Here is a 26,448-nt window from a genome sequence, read left to right on the forward strand (position 1 = left end):
TTATTTTAACAACTGAGTGAACAAATGCTGTTGCAAAAGGTAAAAATAGTCTATTATTATTATTATTATTATTATTATTATTATTATTATTATTATTATTATTATTGTATTAGTAGTAGTAGTAGTACTAGTAGTAGTAGTAGTAGTAGTAGTAGTAGTAATCCTAGTAATAGTAGTAGTGGGATTCTGTGAACAGGGATTGCTCTTGAGGAACTCCAGACATCATCTTGTAAGATCCAAAATTGCTGCCGCATTAAGAAATAAGGGCTGGATAGTAGAAGAAGAAATCTCCTGTCTAGCTGAAAATGGATCAACGAGACGAGTAGATGAATAATTTCGAAGGAAAAATTGTTCCGGGGCCGGGTATCGAACCCGGGACCTTTGGTTTAACGTACCAACGCTCTACCAACTGAGCTACCCGGGAACTCTTCCCGACACCGATCCAATTCTTCCCTCTATATCCACATACCTCAAAGTGGGCTGACAACCGTCAAGCAACCAACTTCGAGTGCACACTAACTCCGTGTGACTTAGGCTACATTGTGGTTTTCTGTTAACGAACAGTGACGTGTATTATGCAAATCAAGATTTCAGGTATAACTCCCTGTAAAGTTGATTTGAATAATTTCGAGGGAGACGAGTAGATATTTTAGCGTACAGTGCTGACACTAAACAGGGCATCATTGTGGACCCCACGATACGTTTTGAAGTAGAATGTCATCAGTCAGCCGAGGTCCACCTTGAGAAGAAGTCGATCTATGAGCCTACAGTCAATTATTTCAAGCTGAAATATGCCTTAATTCACGTTGAGGTATTCGGCTTGCTCATAGGTGCTCGAGGGACTATACCAGCTTTTTTCGAAGAATTTCTACGGAAGTTTGCTCTGCCAACATCTCTGAGGGATGACATTGTGATAATTGTGTTAAAAAAATCCTGCCAAATCCTAATTAATCACATGGTGCCACATTAATAGCAATTATAATTTTTCACGCCCTTTTCTTTGTTTCCTTTCTTTAAAATTTAATATCTATGTTTACATATGTATAATAATTTTTTTTGAGGATATACTGAGTCCGTAAAGACTACCCTCAATGGGGGGCAGTTTAATATTATTATTTATGTAGTAGTAGTAGTAGTAGTAGTAGTAGTAGTAGTAGTAGTAGTAGTAGTAGAACTGGTGGTGGTGTTGGTAGTGGTGGTGGTAGCAGTATTGTATGACTGTAAACAAGGAAATATCCTACTGAATCGATATTAGATGAACCCACCTACTCCTGACAAAATTGCTTAAAATGTAAAATTGTCCGTAAAGAATGGCCAACTAAGAAACTTGTATTTCCTCTCCTATACAGACAGTATTAAAACTTCTAACAAAGCATAATATAACAATCTACTAAAATGGACACTACCACTCAGCGATCACATTCCTAAATGTTTTTTTTTTTTCTGGAATTGATTTAATTTCTCACAAAGCCAATATAATATTCCCTTATTTAGGGGAGAGTCGGGTAGTATCGGACGTCGGGTAATATCGGACAGTGCGTGTCTTTCATCTACCACCATGTGGTAGTACCTGAATGACATGGCTACGTTTCTCTATGCGACATCACAGAAACGTAACCATGTCAATCAGGTACTATCATCGTGTGGTAGATGAAAGAAACTCACTGTCCGATATTACCCGACGTCCGATACTACCCGACTCTCCCCTAAGTGGCAAGCTCCTAAATAACTTTATATGTTAGGGTTTTTTCGAAGTGACATGTTAAATCTGATCACAATCTTTAAATAAGCAGGATTAATATACCGACAAAGTGGAAGCAATTATATAGACTGAATCTCAAAATCATCCTGTACACGAAGTACCGTAAACTGGGGTAAAGAGGATCACATGTGGTAAAGTGGATCATATGTGTATGGTTAGATAAGTCAGCGCCACATGGTTCACACATGCAAAGAAAACTATTTTAGTGGCACTTATAGAAGAAAGGTTTTCTTTTCATGTGTGATCCATGTGGCGCTGCCTTATCTAGGCAATACACATATGATCCACTTTACCACATGTGATCCTTTTTACCCCAGTTTACGATATTTAAAATACACCTTTCGGAAAAACAAAGCATGAACACTTATACCAACAAAGAATAAAACAGAAATATAAACAAAGAATGAGAAAATATCACAAATGTCTTGACTGGCGCTACATATGAAGCTTTAGGAAAATGCAAAAAAGATTTACTAAAGGAATAGATGAAGAATTTAGAATGAACATATTGCTAATTATATCCGAGATAAAAAGGAGATTATGTAAAATAGGTATACAAATAGTAAAAGGAATCAAGATAAAATAGGATATAAAAGGAAATGTAAAACAGAACAGAGAGAAATAGGAAATTAAAATGACAAAAATATATATGGATTCAAAACAGATGTGTATGAACCCAAAATAAAGCTTTCAAAACTACTGTACATATTAGACATGCTTAATGGGAAAGAAAAAAAAAGATAAATTTAAACACTATAGGCTTTCTAGTAGATGATTTGAAAAGATATCATACTACAAAGATTTATAAACTGGAGTTGAATAAAATATGTATGGCGGAACAAGTTCCAATGAAGAACTTTCACAAGCCTTAAAAGAATTAAAAACTAGTAGAGGTTTTTTCCGGGGTTTTCCCTCAACCCAATATGAGCAGATGCTTTGTAACTTTCGATGCTGGACCCTGGACTCATTTCACCGGTATTATCACCTTCATCTCATTCAGACGCTAAATAACCTAACCGTAAAATAACCTACTAAAATAAAAAAAAAAAGGAATTAAAAATAAGAAATCGCCAGAAACAGATATCAACATGGAGCTAATAAAACAGTCAAATATCTTACTGAAAAGATTATTATACCATAGCAATATCTGCTACTTATCCCGCTATATACTATGTAGACTGGTTATATTTATTCTTAAAAAAGGAAATTGAGTTGTAAAAACTACCAAGAAATTCCTTTACTGAACACAGGATATAAACTTCATTCCAAGTTAATGGTATATCGGAACAATTGATCACAACGAATAACATGGTTTTAGAAGAGGAATATTGTGTGTCGACTACATGTTTAGTATGTCTCAACTAATTGAAAGTTAGGTATATGTACACTTTTACATATAAAGAATTTTGTTTTGCATAACATTTTTATACAATTGAATATGGTACCAGAAAGAGAATGAACTTAACAGATCCCTTGAAATTGTTTCTAAATTGTTTATCATCACCATCATCGTCCATGCAGATATTAGGCCTAGTGGCCTGTTACGGTCTCCGTCCATCTTTTCAGGGGGCGTCCCAAAGATCGTCTTCTATATTGGTATATAGCGGAGAATTCTAAATTGTTTCTAAAAATTATTTTCTTTATAATTTTGACATAAAACTTAAAACATGATAGCTCGTGCAGTTTTTAAGATAGAGCCACAATTTTTTCACTGTTTTATAGTTAAAAGTTTTGTTTAGTGCCTGACATAGAGCTATTTTTTTTACTTTCATTTACATTAATTAAATATTACCAAAAATGTCAAATATGCTAATATTTTATGTTGTATAATTATGTAAAAAAATCCATAGACATGCTATATTCATGTTATTTTGCTCATTGTCAGGCACAAGGGGACATTTCAAGCTTCACAATGACACATTTCATTTCATTTAGTGTTCTGTCCAAGGGCAGGTCTTTCACTCCAAATCCAGCTTTCTTCAGTCTTTCGTATTTTCTGCCTTCCTCTTTGTTTCCTTATATCATCCATATATTTAATGTAGTCTATCATCTGGTATCTTCTTCTACTCCGAACTCTTCTCACGTTCACCATTCCTTCCAGTGCATCCTTCAGTAGGCAGTTTTTTCTCAGCCAGTGACCCAACCAATTCCTTTTCCTCTTCCTGATCAGTTTCAGCATCATTCTTTCTTCACCGACTCTTCCCAACACAGCTTCATTTCTTATTCTGCCTGTCCACTTCACATGTTCCATTCTTCTCTATATCTACATTTCAAATGCTTCTATTCGTTTCCCTTCACTTCGTCGTAATGTCCATGTTTCTCCCCCATACAATGCCACACTCTATAAAAAGCACTGCATAGTCTCTTCCTTAGTTCGTTTTCCAGAAGTGCGCTGAAGATTAATAATTATCTATGGATTTTTTACATAATTATGCAACATATAATATTAGCATATTTTTACATATTTCATTCATTCATTCATTCATTCATTTAGTGTTCTGTCCAAGGGCAGGTCTTTCACTGTAAATCCAGCTTTCTCCAATATTTCGTAATTTCTGCATTTCTTTTCGTTTCCTCATATGATCCATATATCTTTATGTCGTCTATGATCTGGTATCTTCTTCTACCCCAAACTCTTTTCCCGTTCACCATTCCTTCCAGTGCATACTTCAGTAGGCAGTTTCTTCTCAGGCAGTGACCCAACCAATTCCTTTTCCTCTTCCTGATCAGTTTCAGTATCATTCTTTCTTCACCCATTATTTCCAACAAAGCTTCATTTCTTACTCTCTCTGTCCACTTCACACGTTCCATTCCATAACCACATTTCAAATGCTTCTATTCGCTTCTATTCATTCCATCGTAATGTTTTACATTATAGTAGTATTTTTATGTTATAATGTTATGTTTTATTTAACGACGCTCGCAAGTGCAGAGGTTATATCAGCGTCACCGGATGTGCCAGAATTTTGTCCCGCAGGAGTTCTTTCACATGCCAGTAAATCTACTGACATGAGCCTATCACATTTAAGCACACTTAAATGTCATCGACTTGGCCCGGGATCGAACCCGCAACCTTGAGCATAGAAGGCTAGCGCTATACCAACTTGCCAGTAGTATTGAATTAATGTAAATGAAAAAAAAAAATAACTCCATGTCAGGCACTAAACAATAATTTTAGCTATAAAACAATGAAAAAAACTGTGACTCGTAACTTAAAAACTGCATGAGATATTTATTTTTGTTTTTACGTCAAAATTATAAACAAAACAAGTTGTAACATTATTTTTGTAATGTTTAATTTCTAGTTCACCAGAGTGTGCCACAATCTAGTGATCATGCCCTGACATCTATGGATCGATTTTGGGACTAGAAAGAAGCTTATTTTAGAACCAATGCTGGACGAGGGGATTGGCAACTAGAAGTGGCTGATGAGGTAGCATCTTGAAAAATGGGACTTATCTGAAAAACCATAAAACATAAATCGAAAGTTCTTAACCAAATTAAAAGGGAGAAAATTCTCTATCAAAATAGTCATATTTTGAAAATTCTAATTTTTCATCATTTTTGGGGATTTGTAAGTGTACATACACCTTAAAGAACAGAATAAAGTCACATTTATAGCAAATATAGATTATATGAAGACATTCGACAAAGTTAACAGAAGCAAACTGTTGGAAAGGATTGAGAAAAAATTAGTTCCACGACAACTTTTATACGCTATAAGAAGTTTATAGTCTGTAGAGAGAGAGAAAAAAAAAAAACATTGAAGCAGAAAATGTTGGAGTGAAAAAGTAACTATTAGCAAAGGATACAAAGAAGGGTGCGCATTATATCTAGCTTTTAGACTAATGTTATTTTTAAAATGGAAAGAAGGCTTATTTTTTAAATATAATAAACATTTACAAACTATTAGTTATGTACAATTTGCAGATCACCAAATTTAATTTTTAGAGACAAACAATGATGTATACAGATCTATTTACGAAATGTATTTAATAACAAATAATTGTAACCGTGAAATATCAATAGATAAGACCAGAATATAAGCATTCACAGGTAAACACTCAATACGGGCAAAAATTGTAATATCAGACTGTGATTTTAAATGTTTTAATTTTAAATAATTTTAATGTTTGTGAGGTAGAATTACAAGAACGTACATGGCAAAACCAACATTGGAACAATTTTAAAGTTTTGTAAAATAAGGCAGAACCCGCAGTTCTCTTTGGAACTTGATCCTGATACAATAAAAACATAAGGTTTCAGACAGAAAACAGGCCTATGAGATTTCTGAGATTGATCCTGGGATATACACGAACTGATCCAATTAGAAATGAAGACATGAGACAAAAATTGAACATACCCACTATGAAATAAAAAAATTCAAAAAGATGGATGGGACACGTGCAACGAATGCACAAAGACAGATTCCCTGAAGACCTTTACGATTACAGAAATGTAGGAGTTAAGAGACAGAGGTTGTCTACAGAAAATATGGAGAGATCAGTTTTTGATACTAGGAAACGGAACTGTATCCCTGAAATTGCTGTTGTTGTTGCTTCTGCTGCTGCTGTTGCTGCTGCTGCTGCTGATGATGATGATGATGACGACGACGTTCACTTATACTTTACGGTCAGCTGTAAACTGCTCTTAATTCTGCATTTTTTTTCTGTCAATGGATAAATAAATTAAAACCTCACTGCTTCAGAAGTTGTCAAACAAAATTTGTAAATTATAAAGTGTTACTGGATCGAAGTAAGTTTGGCTAATTCCATTGTTCATATTTAATTTATTTGTAATACCATGGCTTGAACTTTCGTTCTGCAACTGTACAACTGGATATCAAAGTAATGGCTGGTTTCACCAAGCTTCTTTAAATCAGCACAAACGACTTGTCAACAAATGGATCGTTTAATTTTAACGGGATCTTTAAAAGTTGACTGTTTCGCCAAGCCTCGTATCTTTAAAATTAACAGGCGTTTACTAACGAGGGGATTTTGTACTTGTATCTTGCATATTTGTTTTTCATACGACCATGGCTTCGAAATCGCAAATTTCATTGGTTACATATGATCATGGCGGACTTTGTTTGGCATGAGGAAACAATCATAGGCAAACGGGTAAGCGGCAGTAATTTTAAGAACATCTTCCTAAATACAGTATGTTGTCACACAGCAATTAAAAAAAAAGACATGCTTCCAAATGTAAATAATAGGAATGTAGAGCAGTTACATTGTAACTTCTAAAGGAAATCTAAGAAAATTTAGCGGACTATAAGGTCGACAGCTTCAAAATTGATGCCACACAAAGCATTCTAAGCCGTTATATTAGGCCTAAATTTAGGACGGGAAATCGCCTCTTCCATAAATTGCATACTACTTTTCCACTGTATTTCATGCAGATTTATTAGTACCCTGTAACAATTTTGCCATGCTTGTGTGGCAGGATTCAGGAGAGGTGTCATTAATTTGGATTTTAAGGGGTATCCATTGTCTCCTAAAAGAAAATCTCTTTGCACTCTTTCTATTTAAAAGGCACCCTCCTTTGGAATGTTGTACTATCCGTCTAGACCGTAACATTATCTTAAACCAAGAAGAATCTGTTGGAGAGGCGTTAAGTGGGTGATTCCTATCTGTCGTATTCTAACCTATTACAATTTCAATAAACTAGCGCTGAGGTAGTTCTGCTGGTTTCAGAAGTGAAAATCGCTGAATTTATAAGGGATTTTTTTGTGTTAATGCAGTTGATCGTATATGGAAGGCATAACAAAAACCTAAACTAATCAAACGTAACCTGTCACAGATTCGTATGTGCAAGGTGTATAAGCAGAGTACGAAGGAAATTACCTCAGCGCTAGTTTAGCCACAATTTTTCTATACGGAGCGTTACATAGGCCTATGAAATTGTTTGAATATTGAAGGAAAATAGGATCTTCTATTGCAGAATCTTTTGGCTATATTTCTGCCAGGATATACGATTGGAACATGTACACAATCTATGATGTCTATGACAACATAAAATTTAGCTATAAGCTTATTAGGCCTATAGAAATAATGACTATTGTAATGTTGATAGTACGTCTGATACTTTATTCACATATCTAGACAATACAGCTTTTGATACCCCGTTCATATAATCAATTACCATTTCAAAACTTCCCGCAAAGTTATCTTAAAGCGAGAAGAATCTGTTGAAGAGGCGTTAAGTGGGTGATTTCTATCTGTCGTATTCTAACCTATACAGTATACCGGTATTCAGTTTCTTCTGGAATCATTCTTACTACTTATTTCCTTAATGTGTAGCTTTCGTGGAATTCTTTATCACTTAATCTTCAAAATGATTATTCCGAGTGTTATTACAACATATAAGTTCGTCTTTATGTTGAAGTTCTAAATAAAGAACTTCATCAACGAATAATTACGTCCGCCATGTTGTTGACTTCTTAACGCATCGTTACTGTTTTAACGGATAGGTCCTAATAAATTAACGATGAATTTAAAGATGCGTTAGCAATAATGATACTTGGTGAAACACAAAAACTGACTAACATGTCATTAAATTATTTAACGAGACGTTATAATGATAACGAAGTTTGGTAAAACCGGCCATAAGTCTATATCTAAAAAGAAGCAAATCTGTTAATTTTCCAGAGGTGACGCAAACTATTAACAGAATTGTAGTAAAGAACAGATCTCTGATTGAGGTTCTGGCTGATATTTGCATCTATTATCAGGCAGTACATTTCACATGACGATATATGTCAGAGGAAGAACAATAGGAGAGAGTTTGGTAGTATCGGACATCGGGTAATATCGGACAGTGATGTTTCTTTTATCTACCACCAGATGGTAGTACCTAAGTGACATGGTTACGTTTCTGTATGCGACATCTGAACACTGCTACTACCATCTGGTGGTAGATGAAAGAAACATCACTGTACTATCATCTGGTAGTAGATTAAAGAAACATCACTCTCCGATATTACCCGATGTCCGATACTACCCAACTCTCCCCTAATTGTGTAGGCTTCATCTGAAGTCTTATTACTGTAATGTGTTACTAGTCAGCGATGTATGTAATGAGGGGAAAAGGAACTGCCCACCTTACCACATTATCTCCTAGCTTAGTTGTCTCATGAGTGATGCCTTATCGGTATCACTTATGGGATTTCAACCTGCCTCCGGATAGTTGACTAAACAACATTAATAAGAAAATCTGTTGATATTTCTGCGGCGACGCAAAGTATTAACAGAATTGCAATAAAGAATAAATAGAAAAAACTGTGACTTTATTTTGTTTTAAAACTAACTTTTGAAGTGCCCTACTTTACAATCAATATAGTTATTTAGTACAATTAATCCTAAAATAATTTTGTACCACTTGAGGTATTGTCCGCACACAATTAATTTACAAGAGTTTTTAATAAAATTAATTGCATACTAAAATCAAATACTTTACTATAATAATACCGGACAGCTGTATACTAACAGCATTGACGTGAGTGCGAAATATCGCGGACTTGACATCTAGCGGAGCGGCATGGAATTACGTCCACAAATACAAATATTAACATAGCGGGATTCGGACTATTGTTTAAAACGTGAGTTACTAACGTGGAATAATATATGAAACACTAAAGAAATGTTGAATAATATTAAATATGAAATTATTATCTTATATCAAAGCTGCATATTATGAGAAATATTGCATACTTCATATAACTTTCCGTAATTAATTGTTACATATTTTTCTTTAGTTTAGTGAGACAAAATCAATTCTGATATTAGGAATGAATTTACAATAATGCTTTATATGCATTGCTGACAACTGCAAAGATAAAATTGATAGTAATCTGATGGTTGTAATAATTAGTAAAGGCATGTGGACAACAATAAAACTTAATTTGATAAAATCTTAAAATTTCCGATACATTTTAACTTATATTCATTTATTAGGTTTAAATAAAAAAGCTAATTTGTTCTATCAACACAAAGACGAAGGAATTAGGCCTACTAAAGAATGTTGTTGATTCACGTTTTATGATCCCTCGGAAATCGAAAGTACGATTTGGAGCAATTTGTAATGCTGTAATTTTGTAGCAATTATAAACAGCACATATACACCCTGACATTTTAACACAGCACTAATTAATAAAACTATTAACTAGCCCAGCAACAATATACATTGCAGTTGATTACAGCTTGTTTCGCGAGTATCGTCACACCGGCCGCCTAGGTAGCAGCACCAGCGTCGTTCGCGCGCAGAACTGCTAGCTGTCCGGTATTATTATAGTAACGTATTTGCTAAAATGACTATTGAAAGAATGAATGAATGAATGAATATCCATAGCAACGGAACACAAAAGAGAAATAGGATAGCCAATAAAATAATTATAAAATGACCTGTGTTTCCAGGCTAACCACAAAACTTCCCTCCTTAGAAAACACTAGATTTCAAACGTTGCGGGAAAGTAATAGTTCGTCCTGAACGGTTTTTTTTTTTCAAAGATCATTCTATACGTGTCAATCTTGAGTAAGTATGTCCTGGGAGAGATGACTGGGTGGCGTTACTTGAATGTCAGTATTAGAGGTATTTTCGTCACAATTGAGTATAAATTCAGGCTTCAGTCTATTGACAGAAACAGTTTGTGGTCCACGTGGGATAGTAATCTTCAAATGTTTTTTTCAGAGCGTTGTAGCATAGCGAATGGTCCATCATACAGCGTCCCGATCATACACTGGTTGTAGTGGCTTTCTTACAGCGTCATGTCTTACGAAAAAATGAGGAGAAGACATCAGTTCGGAGTGCTGGAAAGGCTTGTTGTGAAGAGTGGTGTTCTGATTTGACTGGTTTGATGTTTTTAAAAAGTGCCCTTAATTTGTGGATGGAAACTGGAATATCAGATGTATTTCCCGTGCCATTGAAGAAATCAGCAGACAGTATTATTGGTTAACCATAGGTTAATTGTACTGCTGTTACTTGATGTTCTGGTATGACATGATCTAAGACCTATTTCTTGCTCGTTTCGGCAATTGGAGATTTTCTACGGACGCTACAAGCGATGCGATCTGTGTCTCTAACGCACATGAACGCTCACTTGAAGCAGTTTGATTTTCAGTATACGTAGCTGCCTCGTACAGAAAAGAACTTGCAGGACTACTAGTTTTCATCATTTTATCTTCCATTACTGCTACGGCATCCAAATCGTCATGACTAGTTGCTAGGTCTGCACGCATTATATTCTTCACCTGACATAATTAGGAACATTAAATTCAGACGTTTGAGATGGGCAGGACATGTAGCACGTATCACAGTGGTTCATTTTCCCGAATTCCTGGCCAAAACCCCAAAACTGAAACATACAGGGGAGGGTTGTTTGTTGTCTCAAGTTGAAGAGGAAGGACAGGGCATGTAGACATCGTATATCTTATCTCCAATCTCCAGTCCTGTGCTTGTAAATACGTGGCTGAAAATGCGTCTCTCTTGGACAATCCAGTTGCTGAGTTTGCGTGGTGAAAGAAAGGTCCTTTTTGAAGTGTTATAAATAAGTGGTATAAGTGTGAAAATAAAAGCTGAAGCATGGATTCGATTCCTGGAGGTATGTAGAATATTTGAACATAGTTTTAATTTATTACTTAATTAACTAACGGCATTTAGATATTAAATAATATAGTCACGTTGATTGTGGTTGAAAATGTGAAAGCGGCAGATTCACGGAGGTTAAAAGTTATCGGTCCTGTGAGGTCCTGTCAAGTTTCTCATTACAAATCATACCTATGTGGATGCTCTTCATGTACCAATAAAGAAAGTCTGCCCCCAACTGCCACTAAGCCCACTAGCTCGAATTTAGTTTTGAAGTGCGCACTGCGTCTTTGCGTTGTAATACAAGGAAGGATCGGAAAGTAACACACAACAATTATTTAACGGAATACTATTTTGGTTAGGACGTTGAAATTTGGCAGAGAGTTAGTTTGAAGCTTGCACTACATACAGCAATGATTCGTTTGGATGTCACCCTGGCTAAACAAGCTGTAACTACTGAGTAATAATGACGCGTTTTCTACCATCATTCACTTGTGAAGAGCAACAAGGTGTAGTCCATTTTTTTGCGAAAAACAAAAAAATTCGAGTGAAATCCACAGGGAAATATTGGAGATGTATGGCGCTTGATTGTCTGGACCATAGCAACATCTCCAGGTGGTGCAGGTTCTTCGAAGAAGTCCGCCGACGAAGCGCGTTCCGGCCAACCAGTGACCGCTGCAACACCACCCAATGTCAGAGCCATCATTAAGGCGGCAATCATCCACACTACAGTCCAGACCTTGCACCGTCTGACTTTCACCTCTTCAGACCAATGAAGAAATTGCTAGGAGGACAACGCTTCGGTTCGGATGAAGAAGTGAAATCGGTCGTGCGCAGGTGGCTGTACGCCCAAAAAACAGAGTTTTGTGAACGAGGTGTACTAAAAAGTGTCACGATAGGAGAAATATGTCGAGAGACTTGGTTCCAATGTTGTTGTTTCTTGTACATTATTTCATTTTGCTTACCTATGAAATACGTTGCCACAAAAAATTGTTGTGTCGTATATTAATCCTTCATAAATTTATTAAAATTTGAATTATTTCTGTAATTCCTTTCAGGATATGAAAGTCATCACATAAACCTCACTAGGCGTGAATTGTTTACTATACTACAGGAACGTTCATCATCTAAATTTGAAGAAAAGTATGATTATTTAAGAGAACGCATTAGAATCATAACTGATTCCCCTCCGACATCATCCGATGAACTAAAAAATGTATTAAAACATTTAATATATAATTTTAGAACCAGATGGCAACGGTGAAATAGGACAGTTGAAAGATTTCTACCACAGAATAAGAAATGGCTTGAAAATCTACGAATTTTCCAATATGCGTTACTGAAACGCAATAGAGAGTCGAACGTCCATTACTAGAATTTAGTAAAGTGGTGAACGTTATAAAAGACGAAAAGCACAGGGATTAAGACAAAACATAGGTCCTTCAGAACTCGCATATGCCACACAAATTAGTCTTCGTGAAGCAGGAGAGATTGTTACTACTGCTGCTGCAATAAAAGATGTACAATTTTCAACACCAATCAGTACGTCAACATGCAGAAAAGCTTATAAATTACAAGTTAAGAGCGTTGTATATCTTTATCTGGAGTAAAAGCATTGTCCATTCTAGTTGAAGTTAAATTAACAAAATTCCATTATAACCTGATTAGGTCCGAGGCTAAAAATCCATCGCCTACATTTTCCAGCAATACAGAACGGTGCTAGAAGCACAAAAGACATGCTATCCCGATACCAATGTCATTCAAATAACAGAAAAGTCTGCTGAAACTGATCTGCAGGCATTGTTGGACCATACTTCATAAAGAATATTGAAAGTCCCAAGGAAGAAACTGAGGCATTTGTCTGCAGATGTAATGTCACTTCTGTCAGCTCCAGATGCATCTACACATTTAGGTGTGTCCACTCAGGCCCCTGATAAAGACTAGGATGCTGGCGAATGAAATAATTACTGTACTATACACACATTATATATAGATTTATGTATATAGATAAAATAGACTATAACTTTGAATACCCTAAGAAGCAATGAATTGATCATCCACGCAAAAAAAAGCATATACTATAGCTATTTGTGTGAATTTACTCGATATTTAATTCTTAATTATGTTACTTTTACGATTTGTTTCAACTTTGTTACGTTCAAATTAATTCAAACATGTCTAGAGGTTTTGGCCAAGAAATTGGGAAAATGAACCACTGTGCGTATGGGCGAATCCAGAAATGCATATAGAGTGTTAGTTGGGAGGCCGGAGGGAAAAAGACCTTTAGGGAGGCCGAGACGTAGGTGGGAAGATAATATTAAAATGGATTTGAGGGAGGTGGGATATGATGGTAGAGACTGGATTAATCTTGCTCAGGATAGGGACCAATGGCGGGCTTATGTGAGGGCGGCAATGAACCTCCGGGTTCCTTAAAAGCCAGTAAGTAAGTAAGTAAGTTGCTAGGAAACCTGCTACGGCATCCAAATCGTCATGACTAGTTGCTAGGAAACCTCTGACATTAGTGGGAAGCATTTGTAAGATATTGGTTCTCAAAAAATCGGTGTAGACTTTATCACCGACAAACGAACTTAACTCTCGAAGCAAGGTAGACGGTTTTCTACTTTCTCCTCAAATTCTCAATCAATCGGTTTTTTTAATTTGTGTATGGATCAACCGACATTGATTTCATAAGAAAATCTTATATGAGGTCAGCAACTTCATTGTCTAATGAGCCAAGAACATAATGAAATTTTGTTTCCTCCGATATGATTCCAGCGTTTATGAATTGTGATTCAACTTGTAAGAACCATACTTTAACTTTTTCTTCCAGAACATAGGCATCTTTACTGCGAAGTTTGAAATTGAGCCTGTTGTAGTAGTTGCTAGATTTGTTGCGCCTCCGTTATCTTGTTGCATGATGTCTGTTGAGTAGCCTTCCGGGTCACCAATGTGGCACTTGAGGTATTGTGGGCACACAATTAATTAACAAGAGCTTTCAATAAAATTAACTCCATACTAAAATGGCTTTATTGAACGAATATCCATAGCAACGGAAAACAAAAGATAAATAGGATAGCCAATAAAATAATTACAAAATGACCTGAGTTTCCGGGCTAGCCATAATATTATCAGAAGTATGCTGTGAAATATTATATGCATCTTAAATTGGAACATGATGTTAGAACTGGTAAAATTTGATATAGCGACTGTACTGTGACTTTCAGCCCCTGAAAACAATATCATATTTTCTACATGTGAAAAAACGACTGCATTGCCATAATTCTTTACAACTATCGTATTTTATTATATAAAGTTCCCCCTGACATAATTCCTCACCTTAAGTTTTTATTAAAATATTGAAAATGAATTAAATTTCGCATATTTCCCTCCCCTCAAAGGACACAGAAATTTCTGTCAGTCAGTTTTCTATGACATTTGTATCTCATTCGTAAATTTTCGAGTGTGAACGCCCAGGGTCAAGATCTCTTAACAATAGACCTGTACCTGGTCCGTTTGAACTCTGCTATCCCTTCGGGTCTAGGTAAATCGAGTCCTGATCAATTTCCGAACCTTATGTGATCGGTAAATTAGGTCCCTGATCTAGGTAAATTGAATATCATTCTCGAGTTTTTTTACCTGTGTGAATTAGGCTATTTTCGAATAATAATTTTTTACAAATATAAATGCGTTAATATTTAAAGATAAAAAAATACTGAATATAGTAAATATTTGAATATTTTAATGAAGTGAACAAATTAAGTTATTATCCTTGAACGAGTATTCAGATACTGTATAAAAATCAAAATATTGTGCTTTTAATTTAATCCGATTGAGGTCTCACTGGCGAAGTTTACATTTTATGCAGAAGTTTAGGAAATCAGACTAAAATAGAAAGAAAAAGGAACAATTTATTGCAGAAGAAATTTTGACAGCTGGACAAATTAGTACGCCTACGTTTGAATTTGTAAAATCAGTGTGTTTTAAAATTTCACCATCATAAATGTTTCATGTCCTGTTTATTTTAAGGTCGATTCACATAATCCTTAGATAGACGCGTGGGGAACAGATGTATTCCAGACATTTTCGTTCCCTTATATTTTTTTATACATATTTCTGCGCATGTTCCGCTTCAGGTACCTTGCCGCTTATCTGAATAAAATACATCTACACTACTTTCGGATTTTAAATTGTCATTGTTATATGTAAAAATAAGGTTTGTTGTTTAGTGAACGCCAAAAGACCACACATCCTTCTAAGTTACAACGATAGGCGCGTGGGATACAGATGTAGCCCAGTGATTTTAGTTTTTCTGTAACTTTCTTTCTAAATATTTCTGCACTTGTGTCGCTTCAGGTATCTTCCTGCTAAACTGTCTACAAGGGATTTGTTCTACTTATAGATTTGAAATTGTCATTAACGTGTGCAAAATTGAAGACTACATAATCTTCTAAGCTAAGTTTGGAGGCATATTTTCACTTATTACTGAATATTTTTAGTACTACCACCACCATCACCATCATCACCACCACCACCACTACCACCTCCACCACTACTGGTAAATTGTGGGATCTCATTTTTCCACAAATGTCGGAAGCAAAAAGAAGAGAAAATTTAACCCTAAGAAAACTCCAGATCCTGATGTTTTATTGAATTGGTTCAATAGTATTGGTGAGAATGAAGAATCTTCTGCAGATGATGAATCTCATGGGAAGGTCACTTTGCAGTAAGCGATCATGATACAGATTCAGAGCAGGAATTGTCCTATGCAGAGGAAGAAGATACTAGGCCTAAAGTTACGCATTCGAGTAGATATTTTGTAGGGAAAGATGGAAAAACGAAGCGGAACGAAGAAAAGTCTAAAAGAAATGTTCACACTCCTCTACATAACAATTCATTCTCAGGTCCAAAACGAAGAGCTCGTGAAATGTGCTCTGAATTACTGTAATTGGATCTGATTTTCGACAAAAATGTCACCAAAATAATTGTAAATGCAACTAAATGATGCTGATGAAGTCTACAAAATTTGAAATAATAATATTTCAGTATTAATTTCAGTCTGAGTTTATTCACATACTAAGATTAAACATTCATATTATCGAACATTATAATGAATATCGTAAAATTAAACTAATGTTATTTACCAGTTGCAGTGTAGAACTCCTAGATAAACTAAAATAATGTTCAGATGTTAGTTGAGTTCTAGAGAACTAAATAATTTGAATTGTAAGCAGTGGGATTACAGCTGTACCCCACGCGCCTTACCATGTCACAAAAATGAACGCGCGTAATGAAGGGTTAAAGGAACAGTTTACTGCAGAATAAGTGACACTGTTGACAATGGGACAAATTAGTACGTTTGAATTAGTAAAATCAGTGTGTTTAAATGTTTAACATAATAAATTTTTGGAGGACGATCCAGCCAACTTCCATACAATGTTCCCTCGGTAATGCTAATAGGCTACTAACTACTGGATGTTCAGTTCAAAATGTGTCTTGGCTCGCTGTACGCCGTCATGTGGCTAGTTGATGAGCCTAGAGAATTCAATCTTCCTACACTTCCGCAGCTCAGGTGTATAACCTAAGAGGCAGAGAAGATGGCTAGCAAGTACGGCGTTCATTCTGAAGAGTACGTACCGATACGTACGATAACGCCGGTAGTGGCAGGAATGTGAACTGTTTGGAAATACGTACAGTCGGGATATGGGGAGAGGGTTAAGACGATTACTTACGTATTTGTTGACATTAACTTCGACGGTCAACATGGACACTGAGCATTTGATTTGTGTTGTGGAATGTTACCGTACGCAACCGATGATAACAAATACCCTGCGTACGACTTGCCGGCGCAAAACACAGTTCGAAAGAGGTTATGGTAGCACACAGACCGTACAGACCGCCATCTGTTGTTACGACGTTCAAGTTATACCGTACACGTTCTCAAGTTCAGATTGAAGAACGCCTTAAATAATAGGCAACTTCTCTAACATATCAGCTGAAACTCGCTTCAAATCGGTGACCCAACAACAGTGACGTCATGACACACTTTGAAATGAACACCCAGTATTACTACAATCTTTTCAGACCCAGGACCCGATTTACCGTATTTTTCATGATCGGGCCCCAGTTTACCTACTCCGATCCCTTCCTATTTTCATTTCTCTATCTCCACTATAAGTACCGTTACAAGTCGCCTATACCGACAATGTGTGAGTAATCGAAATTTGGGGGTCGATTACCAAGGAAGTTATTTAAAAAAAAAAAAACTGGAACTTTCTGTGCCACTGATGGATCCGAGGATGACATGTTGTGGAATAGTGAAATTGAACAAGATGATGTGTTATCTTAATCAGATATCTGTGAAAACAGTGACGACTCCTATGTGAGTGATTACAACTGAATGTAGGGTGGGGATGGGGAGATTTACGTTTAAACTACTTTATACACCCATAATTCGCATAATTCCCCTCTGGTATTTTTCGGTAAAAAATTTCAGAAAAAATGGGGGGGGGGGAATTACGCGATAATATACGATTTCTCCGAGGAAATTAAATTATTGTGGGAGGAAATTTCATACAAACTATTCCTTGAAATTCACCACTGTTCTGCAGAATTTTAAATCAAACAAGAAAAAGTATGCATGACTTAAAACATTCAAAGTATTCAAAATGGTGTTTTTTTTTTTAGGGAGTGGGGACTTTCGCACCGTGTTATAATATATAAATATGGCGACTTCTCACAAAACCAAACATTCATGTCAAGGTATCCTGTTTTCAAACAATAAATTCCAACACTAGTATTTAAATTTGCATCGTTATGTGAGAACACAAACACACATTGTGCGTGCAATAATAATTGATTCTGTTTGTTATGAGAAATCCATTATAACAACCCTTCGAATAAATTCATTGTATTAATTCAACAAAATACAATGTTCGCAATAATACTTCTACAATAGCAGAGAAGTTGCATAAGATATCACTAAAACTCAGCAAGAAAATAAAATTGTAAAGTTCATGTTGCATATAACAATCTCGAACATACAGTCGACTCTCGATAATTCACTTTGCGAATAGTTCGTGATATTTTTTGGAAACGGGGCAAAGAAACATCACTTAGGTTTTTCCTCGATTTATGATCTCTTCCTCCATTTAAGAAATTTTCAATCTAAAATTACAAAAAATGAACATTACTCTCATAAAAAGATGAGATTATTTTTTGTATAAATTAAATTGTCTTATAATATTTTGTAAAACTTGTGTTTCTTATTTTAAGATTCTAACCCACTGCAGCACTGTAAAATATTTTATGTTTCAAAATGTTTTGCACTGTTTTACATTTTGACGTGATTTTGAAGTATATTTTAGTTATTAAACCTGTCAGAGAACTGGACTTTAAATAATAATAATAATAATAATAATAATAATAATAATAATAATAATAATAAAATAATAATAAATTTGCTAGTTTCGATATTTCGCGGAAGTTCGTGCATTAATTACTGGGAAATATCGGGAGTCGACTGTATAATATGCAAATGATATTCTTTGACAATAATTCTACCTTAGTCTAAGATGATTTTACACATATATTATTATAGCCTATGAATGCAAAATTTGGTAGAAATGTACTTACAATTTTCACAAAAGCTGTGTAATTTTACTCATAACCTTTCCAAAGCTCAGATTTATTTTCTTTCAAAGTATTGGCTACTGCAAGAAAAGTCGTCATTATGCTCAAGAAATTTGGTAATTCTAATTTTTGTCTTTATGTAATATTATCATATAAATTAGTTTTTTATTTTTCAGTCAATCACTTATCATGTTAAGATGGCAGAAATGGATTCTGTTACATCAAGATACAATGTCAATATACGAGGCGCATCCAGAAAGTAAGTTTCCCTATTTTTTTTTAAATAGAACACACACTTTCAGGAAAACATTTATTGGCAACAGGTACAGCAATGTTTCAGCTACTTTTCAACATAGCCACCATCAGAATTGAGACACATGTCGTATCGTGGGATCAACTTTTGTATCCCTCTGTCGTAGAACTCTGCCGCCTGTGAATGGAACCAGCGTGTGACAGACGTCTTCAGCTCTTCGTCGTTGTCAAAACGCTCACCGGAGGACAGGAATTTCTTGAGGTGCAAGAAAACGTGAAAATCGCTGGGAGCAAGATCAGGACTGTAGGGTGGACGATCAAACAACTCCCAGCCAAATCCCGTCAAAACAGCTGCTGTGCGCCGAGCCGTATGTGGACGAGCATTGTCATGGAGGAGCACAACACCTGCAGTAAGCATTCCACGCCTCTTGTTTTGAATGGCACGTCGCAATTTTCGCACTGTTTCTCAGTAACGGTCAACGTTCACTGTTTCACCTCTTGGAAGGAAGTCAATGAGCAGAATGCCCTTCCTGTCCCAGAACACAGTGCACATCACTTTCCGACAGCGTCTGTTTGAATTTCTTCCTGACCGGAGATCCACTATGCCGCCAATGCATTGACTGCTGCTTGGTTTCCGGGGTGAAGTGCGAAATCCAAGTCTCATCGCCCGTGACGATCCTGTCGAGGAACTCGTCGGCGTCATCGTGATACCGTTGCAGAAATGTCAGTGCTGCTCCTAAACGTTGCATTTTGTGTTCGGGTGTCAGGTTTTTCGGCACCCACCGGCACATACTTTTTTGAACAGCAGGTGCTTAGTGAAAATCTCATGCAACAAGGATCGCGATATCTGCGGAAAATGGCTGCTCAGCTCCGTAATCGTGAAGCGACGGTTCTCCATGATGCACTGCCGCACCAGCTCAACACGATAATCATTGATGAGAGACGGTCGCCCACTGCGCTCTTCATTATTGGACACTTTGACGACCTTCGGAAAACTGCCTACACCAGCGACGCACCATCTGCTTACTCATGATGTTCGGCCCATAGATCTGACAAAGCTGCCGATGAATTTCAATTGGCGCAATGCTTTGTGCATTAAAGAACTTTATCACCGACCGAACCTCGTAGGCGGCGGGAGAAGGAATAAGAGCTTCCATTTCGGACCACTGCTGCCACGCTACTGGCACCAGGCGGGACCTGTCCGGCTGGCATATGATTGATACGTCATAGATCTGTTACCCATGCGGAATTGACACGGCTAATTACGTTTACTTTCAAGAGGAAAAAATCGGGAAACTTACTTTCTGGATGCGCCTCGTACGTCACGAATATTTTCGACTTGAAAGTAAGTCCAAAATATTTATATGATATTATTTCACAAACTTATCTGAACTCAACATGACTTTTAAATGTATGTAATATGTTTAACAATAGCGCTCTATGGCATAGAAAGGTTGCAAAAGACGGATGTTTCACATAAGAAAATGTAAAAATTACTTTAATTATATAGTGTCATATATTCCAGAGACATGTTCCTATCGACTTAACACTAAAAATGTTTTTATGTAAACATGAGCTTAGAGACGGTTTCTTTCCCACACATCACTGAATGGTTTGCTCGATCACCTGACGCTAATGTTCTTAAATAAATTTATTTTCTCAGGACAAAAATCTCCATTATCATGTACGATTTAATAAATTCACCATCACTAAAAGATTTTGCCCTTTTCGCCAGTTCATGCGAAACTAGCCACTGTTGCTGCTACATTGTCTGATCTCTGTTCCTTCAAATATTCTGTTGAGATGATAGCCCACGTTTCATTGCTTCAAATTTATCCCGTAACTTCCCCGTAAATTGTGAAAATTTTGACAAATGTTTGGTTTCATAATGCCTGCGAATATTACATTCTTTGATTCGTTACAAGTCAGGCATAATTACTTTATTTCCAGTTTGAATCATAAAATAGTCCAAACTCCATTGTTGTTTAAACACAGAACATTCACTGCCATAATTGAAGTTAAGTTACGCTGTAAGAACTACTAGTAAATGCTTGTGGATTACTCAAAGTGCTAATACTATTCTTAACTGGATAATATTTACCACTTTACATTTCCACTGCTCTATTTTGTGTGAGCATGTATCGAAAGAAGTCGCTGTTGTCAGCTTACTGCGGTGCAATCTCTGGTTGCTCTGTTGCCACACTTCGTGCTTGGGCTGGACAACCTAAGGTCGCTTGGCGGCTGAACGCTTGTAACCAGTAGCCTATATTGTAGCAACATCATTGTTACCACAGTATATGAGCAATTTGTTTAAGAATCTGGGCCTCTAATTTGATTTCGTCGATCGAAATTCGTGAATAAATTAACTTCTTTTATTGACTTTTAATTTTCTTTAAAGTTAATAAATGGGCCAAACAAAAGTAGCTCGCGGGCCTGATCCGACCCGCGGGCCGTAGTTTGGCAAGCCCTGGTTTAAACAACTCTTGCGCCTTATGTTGACGTTTTCAGACAACATATCGAAAATGGATGTTAGAAAAACTTAACAGCACCACAGTCTAGTATATACAGTCACGAAGCTTGAGTTGTGAGGGTGCTAGGAACAATAGACTGTGCCGGTACTATTTCGCATTGTCTGTAATGAGGCGATAGTAGCGATCCTAGTGGTTAGCAACTATCTATGGATGCATATTTGCTACGTACTGAGCTTCGTGACTGTATATACTAGACTGTGACAGCACTCCAAATACATGCAATAGAGTAAGACAAAATATGTACATATGCTCAAAGAGTGCATCGAAAAAAGAGAGACTATTTTGAACACTATTTGTGTTTGTCTTATGTATTTTTTTTTGTTTGTTTCTGTTGAACTTTGTATTGTTTAATTGCATTTTTATTGCTAATTAAATGCTTGACTTCTGTAATAACAAAATGCCTCCTACTTCAGAAATTAAGCCTTTCTAGACCCATTTTATATTATTTTCTTAAATGTTTCGCCAATAGCAAAACACCTCTAGAATATCTGACATCAGTCCACCGCTTTGGAGTAAAAGTTAGCATGCCCTTCCATTAAACGAGCGGGCCCGGGTTCAAATCCTGGTTGGGAAAAAGTTACCTTGTTGAGGTACTTTCCTAGGTTTTCCCTCAACCCATTAAGAGCAAATGCTTTGTAACTTTCGGCGCTGGACCCTGGACTCAATTCGCCGGTATCAACATCTTCATATCATTCAGACACTAGATATTCACAGCAATTGATAAAGCGTCGTAAAATAACCCACTAAAATATTTGACACCAATTCAAATACACATTGTATATTTTATAAACAGAAGATAAAATACATTATTCTGTATATTAATGGCAACTTACGGTGCATATTCGTATGCATATTAGACTTTGTTTACATGTACAGGCTCTAATCTTAGGCTACAAAGATGATTCATTATAAGAGAGATCAAACTAGGATTTAAAAGCGATAATTACGAACCTTCTTGTGTGCTGGCGCCGAAGAAGCTGTTCACATCTTCGGATCTACTGTTGTTAGAAGCGGAATTCCGACCTATTAAAATCCATACCTTTCATGAGAAATATTTAACGCAATACATACTTTTAAAGTGTAAATGTTCCTGTAAATTCAGTGGTCGAATTGAGGCAGTAACTTATATTACATTGACATCAAAATAATATATTATAAAGCCTGCCGACAGCAAAAAATTAAACAGCGCGTTTGCATGAATATTCAGCAGATATAAATATACCAAGCTGCTGTGCTGTAAAGCTGCAACAGCTTTGTTATACACAACTACCTATTTTAATCTATTTTAGTTACTGACAAATGAAGCACTTCCTTTCTACATACGTTAAATTTTTGGTCTGTAAACAGCAGCAAAAATGTGCTCAGAATTCGACCACTGAATAATTTATATCCCTTCATATCAACAGAAGTAAATCACGCTTTTACAATTAGTGTATACATTTCTAATCGTTGTTGTTTGTAACTAACTATTCAATATTACTTTAGTTCGATAAATGCGATAGCCAAACCGAAAATCATGTATTAAGAAGATAATGTTCATGAGAGCAACGTCTTTCGTTTGTTCACTTTTACGCAAGATCACACATTTAATGGACACAAGTTGCCATATTTCCAAGAAGTAAAATACGTTCTTGGGATATATTTCCGTTTTGTATCTCGCAGACACTTACCAACAGCGCTTTCATATCTTTATTTTATCTTCATATAATGGATTACCATGAGGGAGGTCCGGTTTCGAGTCCCGGTCAGGCGTGAGGCTTTTCATTAAGCCGCGTTTCCACTTCCGCAACTGCGCAGGAATAATGAGAGGCAAACAACAGTTTCCAGTTAAAACGTCGTTTCCACTTTTGCAATTGAGCAGGAATAACGAGAGGCACACAACAGTTGCCAGGCAGGTATGCGAAAGGCCAGAGATAAAATGTCGCACAAGCCTAGAGCAAGTATAGCGAGTCTCCCTCTCGGGACAGAAAGACATTGGCAACTATCTGCTTCTTCACCAGCTAATTTCGGGTCTTGCATAGGACCTGCTGTTTTCATTGCGAATATTTGTAGGCCTATAGGTGGGTAGGTGGATAGGTGGACAGACAGAGAGATGAATGGATGGATGGCTGGATGGATGGATGGATCGATGGACGGACGGACGGACAGACCGACAAACAGACAGATAGATAGATAGATAGATAGATAGATAGATAGATAGATAGATAGATAGATAGATAGATAGATAGATAGATAGATAGATAGATAGATAGATAGATAGATAGATAGATAGATAGATAGATAGATAGATAGATAGATAGACTTTATTGTCAAAGGCATAAAAATGGATAGACACTGTCAATAAAATACATTAAAATAATTAATTGATGAACTAGTGGACTTACTCGTGTTAAATATGTAATATTCGTTCGGCTTACAGCTGTTTCAGTGCATCACGCACCATCATCAGAGCCTACTAGATCGCGGCGTCATCTCGAACTTCTCTGCCTGTTAGGAGCGTGTGTTTTATTGTTGGAATGTGTTGGATTGTGGAGTCGAATAGTGTGTGTGTACTGAAATTGATCTGTGTGTTGAGGATTTGATCAGGGTGTGTTTTAGTGTGTTTGTATATTTCGTATTGTTCTAGTGTGTTGAGTTTTTGGTTCTTGGGTTGTGTGTGTAGGATTTCCATGTCCGTATTTATGTTATTGTATGTATGGTTGGCATTGGTTATGTGATCGGCGTATGTAGATGTGTTGTGTCCTCTGGTTATAGCTTTAATGTGTTCTTTGTAGCGAGTTTGGAATGATCTGCCTGTCTGTCCTATGTAGAACTTGTCGCAACTATTACATGTGAGTTTGTATACACCTGTGTGGTCGTATTTATTTGTTTGTGTTTTTTGTGTGTTGAGATGTCTTTGTAGTGTGTTTTCTGTTCTGTATGTTATGTTGTATTTCTGTTTTCTGAATGAAGATGCGATCTTATGTGTGTTTTTGTTTTCACATGTTAGTGTGATGTATTTCTTGCGTTCTTGTGTTTGTGTTGTGTTTTGTGTATTTATGGTATTTATGTGTTTGTTAAGTTTTTGTTTTGTCTTCCTTATGATGTTGTCTATTATGTTTGGATTGTATCCGTTTTCTCGTGCTATGAATTTGATTGTGTTCACTTCTTCATTGTAGTGTTGTTGGCTCATGGGTATGTTGAGTAATCTGTGTACCATTGTCCTGAATGCAGCATGTTTGTGTTGCATGGGGTGGTTAGATGTGTTGTGTATGTGTGTGGTGGTGGTGGTTGGTTTTTTGTATATTTTGAAGGTGTGTTTGTTGTCGATTTTTGTTATGGTGATGTCTAGGAAATTTATGGAGTTGTTGTTTTCAAGTTCTAGTGTGTATTGAAGTTTTGGATGTAATTTGTTTATGTATTGGTGTAGTTTGTGTATTTGTCTTTTGTTTCCTTTGTATAGTATGAGTATATCGTCTACATATCTGTGCCAGTATATTATGTTGTCTGCATACTTGTTGTATTCATTGTTGAGTATGTATGTTTGTTCTATGTTGTGTAAAAATATCTCTGATAGTATGCTGGATATGGGTGAAACCATTGGCAATCCTTCTGTTTGGGTGTAGTATTTGTTGTTGTGTGTGAAATAGTTTTGCTTTGTTATGATGTCTGTGATTTCGATGATTTCTTCGATGTATTCTTGTGGTGTGTTGTTATCTGTGAGCATTTGTTTTAGTATCTGTAATGTGTCCTGTATTGGTATATTTGTGTATAAGTTGGTGATATCGAATGATACTATTGTTGCACTGTGTTTAAATACATTTAAATACATTAAAATTGCAACAAAGTCAAATTAAAGATATGTTAGGCAAGAGTTCCAAGACCCACACGTGCATCCTCTAGACTGTAGGGACACAATCCTATCAATTTCTTTTTTATATACGTCCTGAATTTAAAAGTATTATTTATATATTTAATATCCTGAGGCAAGCTATTGTAAATTTAAAACCAAAAACCATGTAAGGTCTGCTAATATTTGTAAGGTGATGTACCGGAATACTTAAATTATTTTTATTCCGAGTATCATAAGTATGAAAGTCACTATTTTGCGGAAAGTGAGAAAAATTTGAATAAATTAATTGCAATACATTATATATATATATATATGTATATATATATACCATAAACAGTAAGAATGTTATAATGTAAAAAAAAATATTCCCTACAAGTGGTTCTATTATCAACACCAGCCATGCATCTGACAATACGCTTCTGAGCCATAAAAATTTCATTCAACATGGTTTCAGATTCACAAAAACAAATGTCATATTAAAGCTTAGACACAACTTGTGCAAAATAAAAAGACAAAACATCATGATCAATTATAGTCCTCAAAGTACGAATTTGACAACAAATACTGTTAAGTTTAGAAATTAAACGTATACAGTGGGGTTTCCCAGACAAACGATCATCAAATGTAACATCAAAAAATTTAGTAGTTTCCATTTACGTAGGTATTGATCTTGAATGGAAATATTAATGTCGTTTATATTTTTCTTTTGGGAATTTTAAAAGTGACTATATCCCGTCTTATTAACATTCAAGAAAAGCAGAATGTTATCAAACTATGTTTTGATATCTTTCAATAGTTTACATCAGGTTGTCTCTAAGTCCAGTTCATTTCCATCTTTAACAATAACAGAAGTATCATCA

General features: G+C 36.0%; 1 protein-coding gene and 1 non-coding gene across 7 annotated transcripts in view; both read right to left on the reverse strand.

Annotated features, from left to right (window-relative positions):
* The window catches only part of LOC138705188 (band 7 protein AGAP004871-like), a 683,889-nt gene that overhangs the window by 432,691 nt on the left and 224,750 nt on the right, over positions 1–26,448 (reverse strand). For 3 of the 6 annotated variants that reach the window (XM_069833912.1, XM_069833909.1, XM_069833910.1), the window contains exon 3: positions 22,708–22,779. The exons of the other annotated variants lie outside the window; for them this stretch is intronic. In XM_069833912.1, the coding sequence (XP_069690013.1) occupies positions 22,708–22,779 (72 nt within the window). The remainder of the gene's footprint in view (positions 1–22,707; positions 22,780–26,448) is intronic. 6 annotated transcript variants of the gene reach the window in all.
* Positions 352–424, reverse strand: TRNAN-GUU (transfer RNA asparagine (anticodon GUU)). Its single transcript has one exon. It is a non-coding gene; the product is annotated as a tRNA-Asn (tRNA).

Source organism: Periplaneta americana, chromosome 8 (assembly GCF_040183065.1).
Source record: "Periplaneta americana isolate PAMFEO1 chromosome 8, P.americana_PAMFEO1_priV1, whole genome shotgun sequence".
NCBI lineage: Eukaryota > Metazoa > Arthropoda > Insecta > Blattodea > Blattidae > Periplaneta > Periplaneta americana.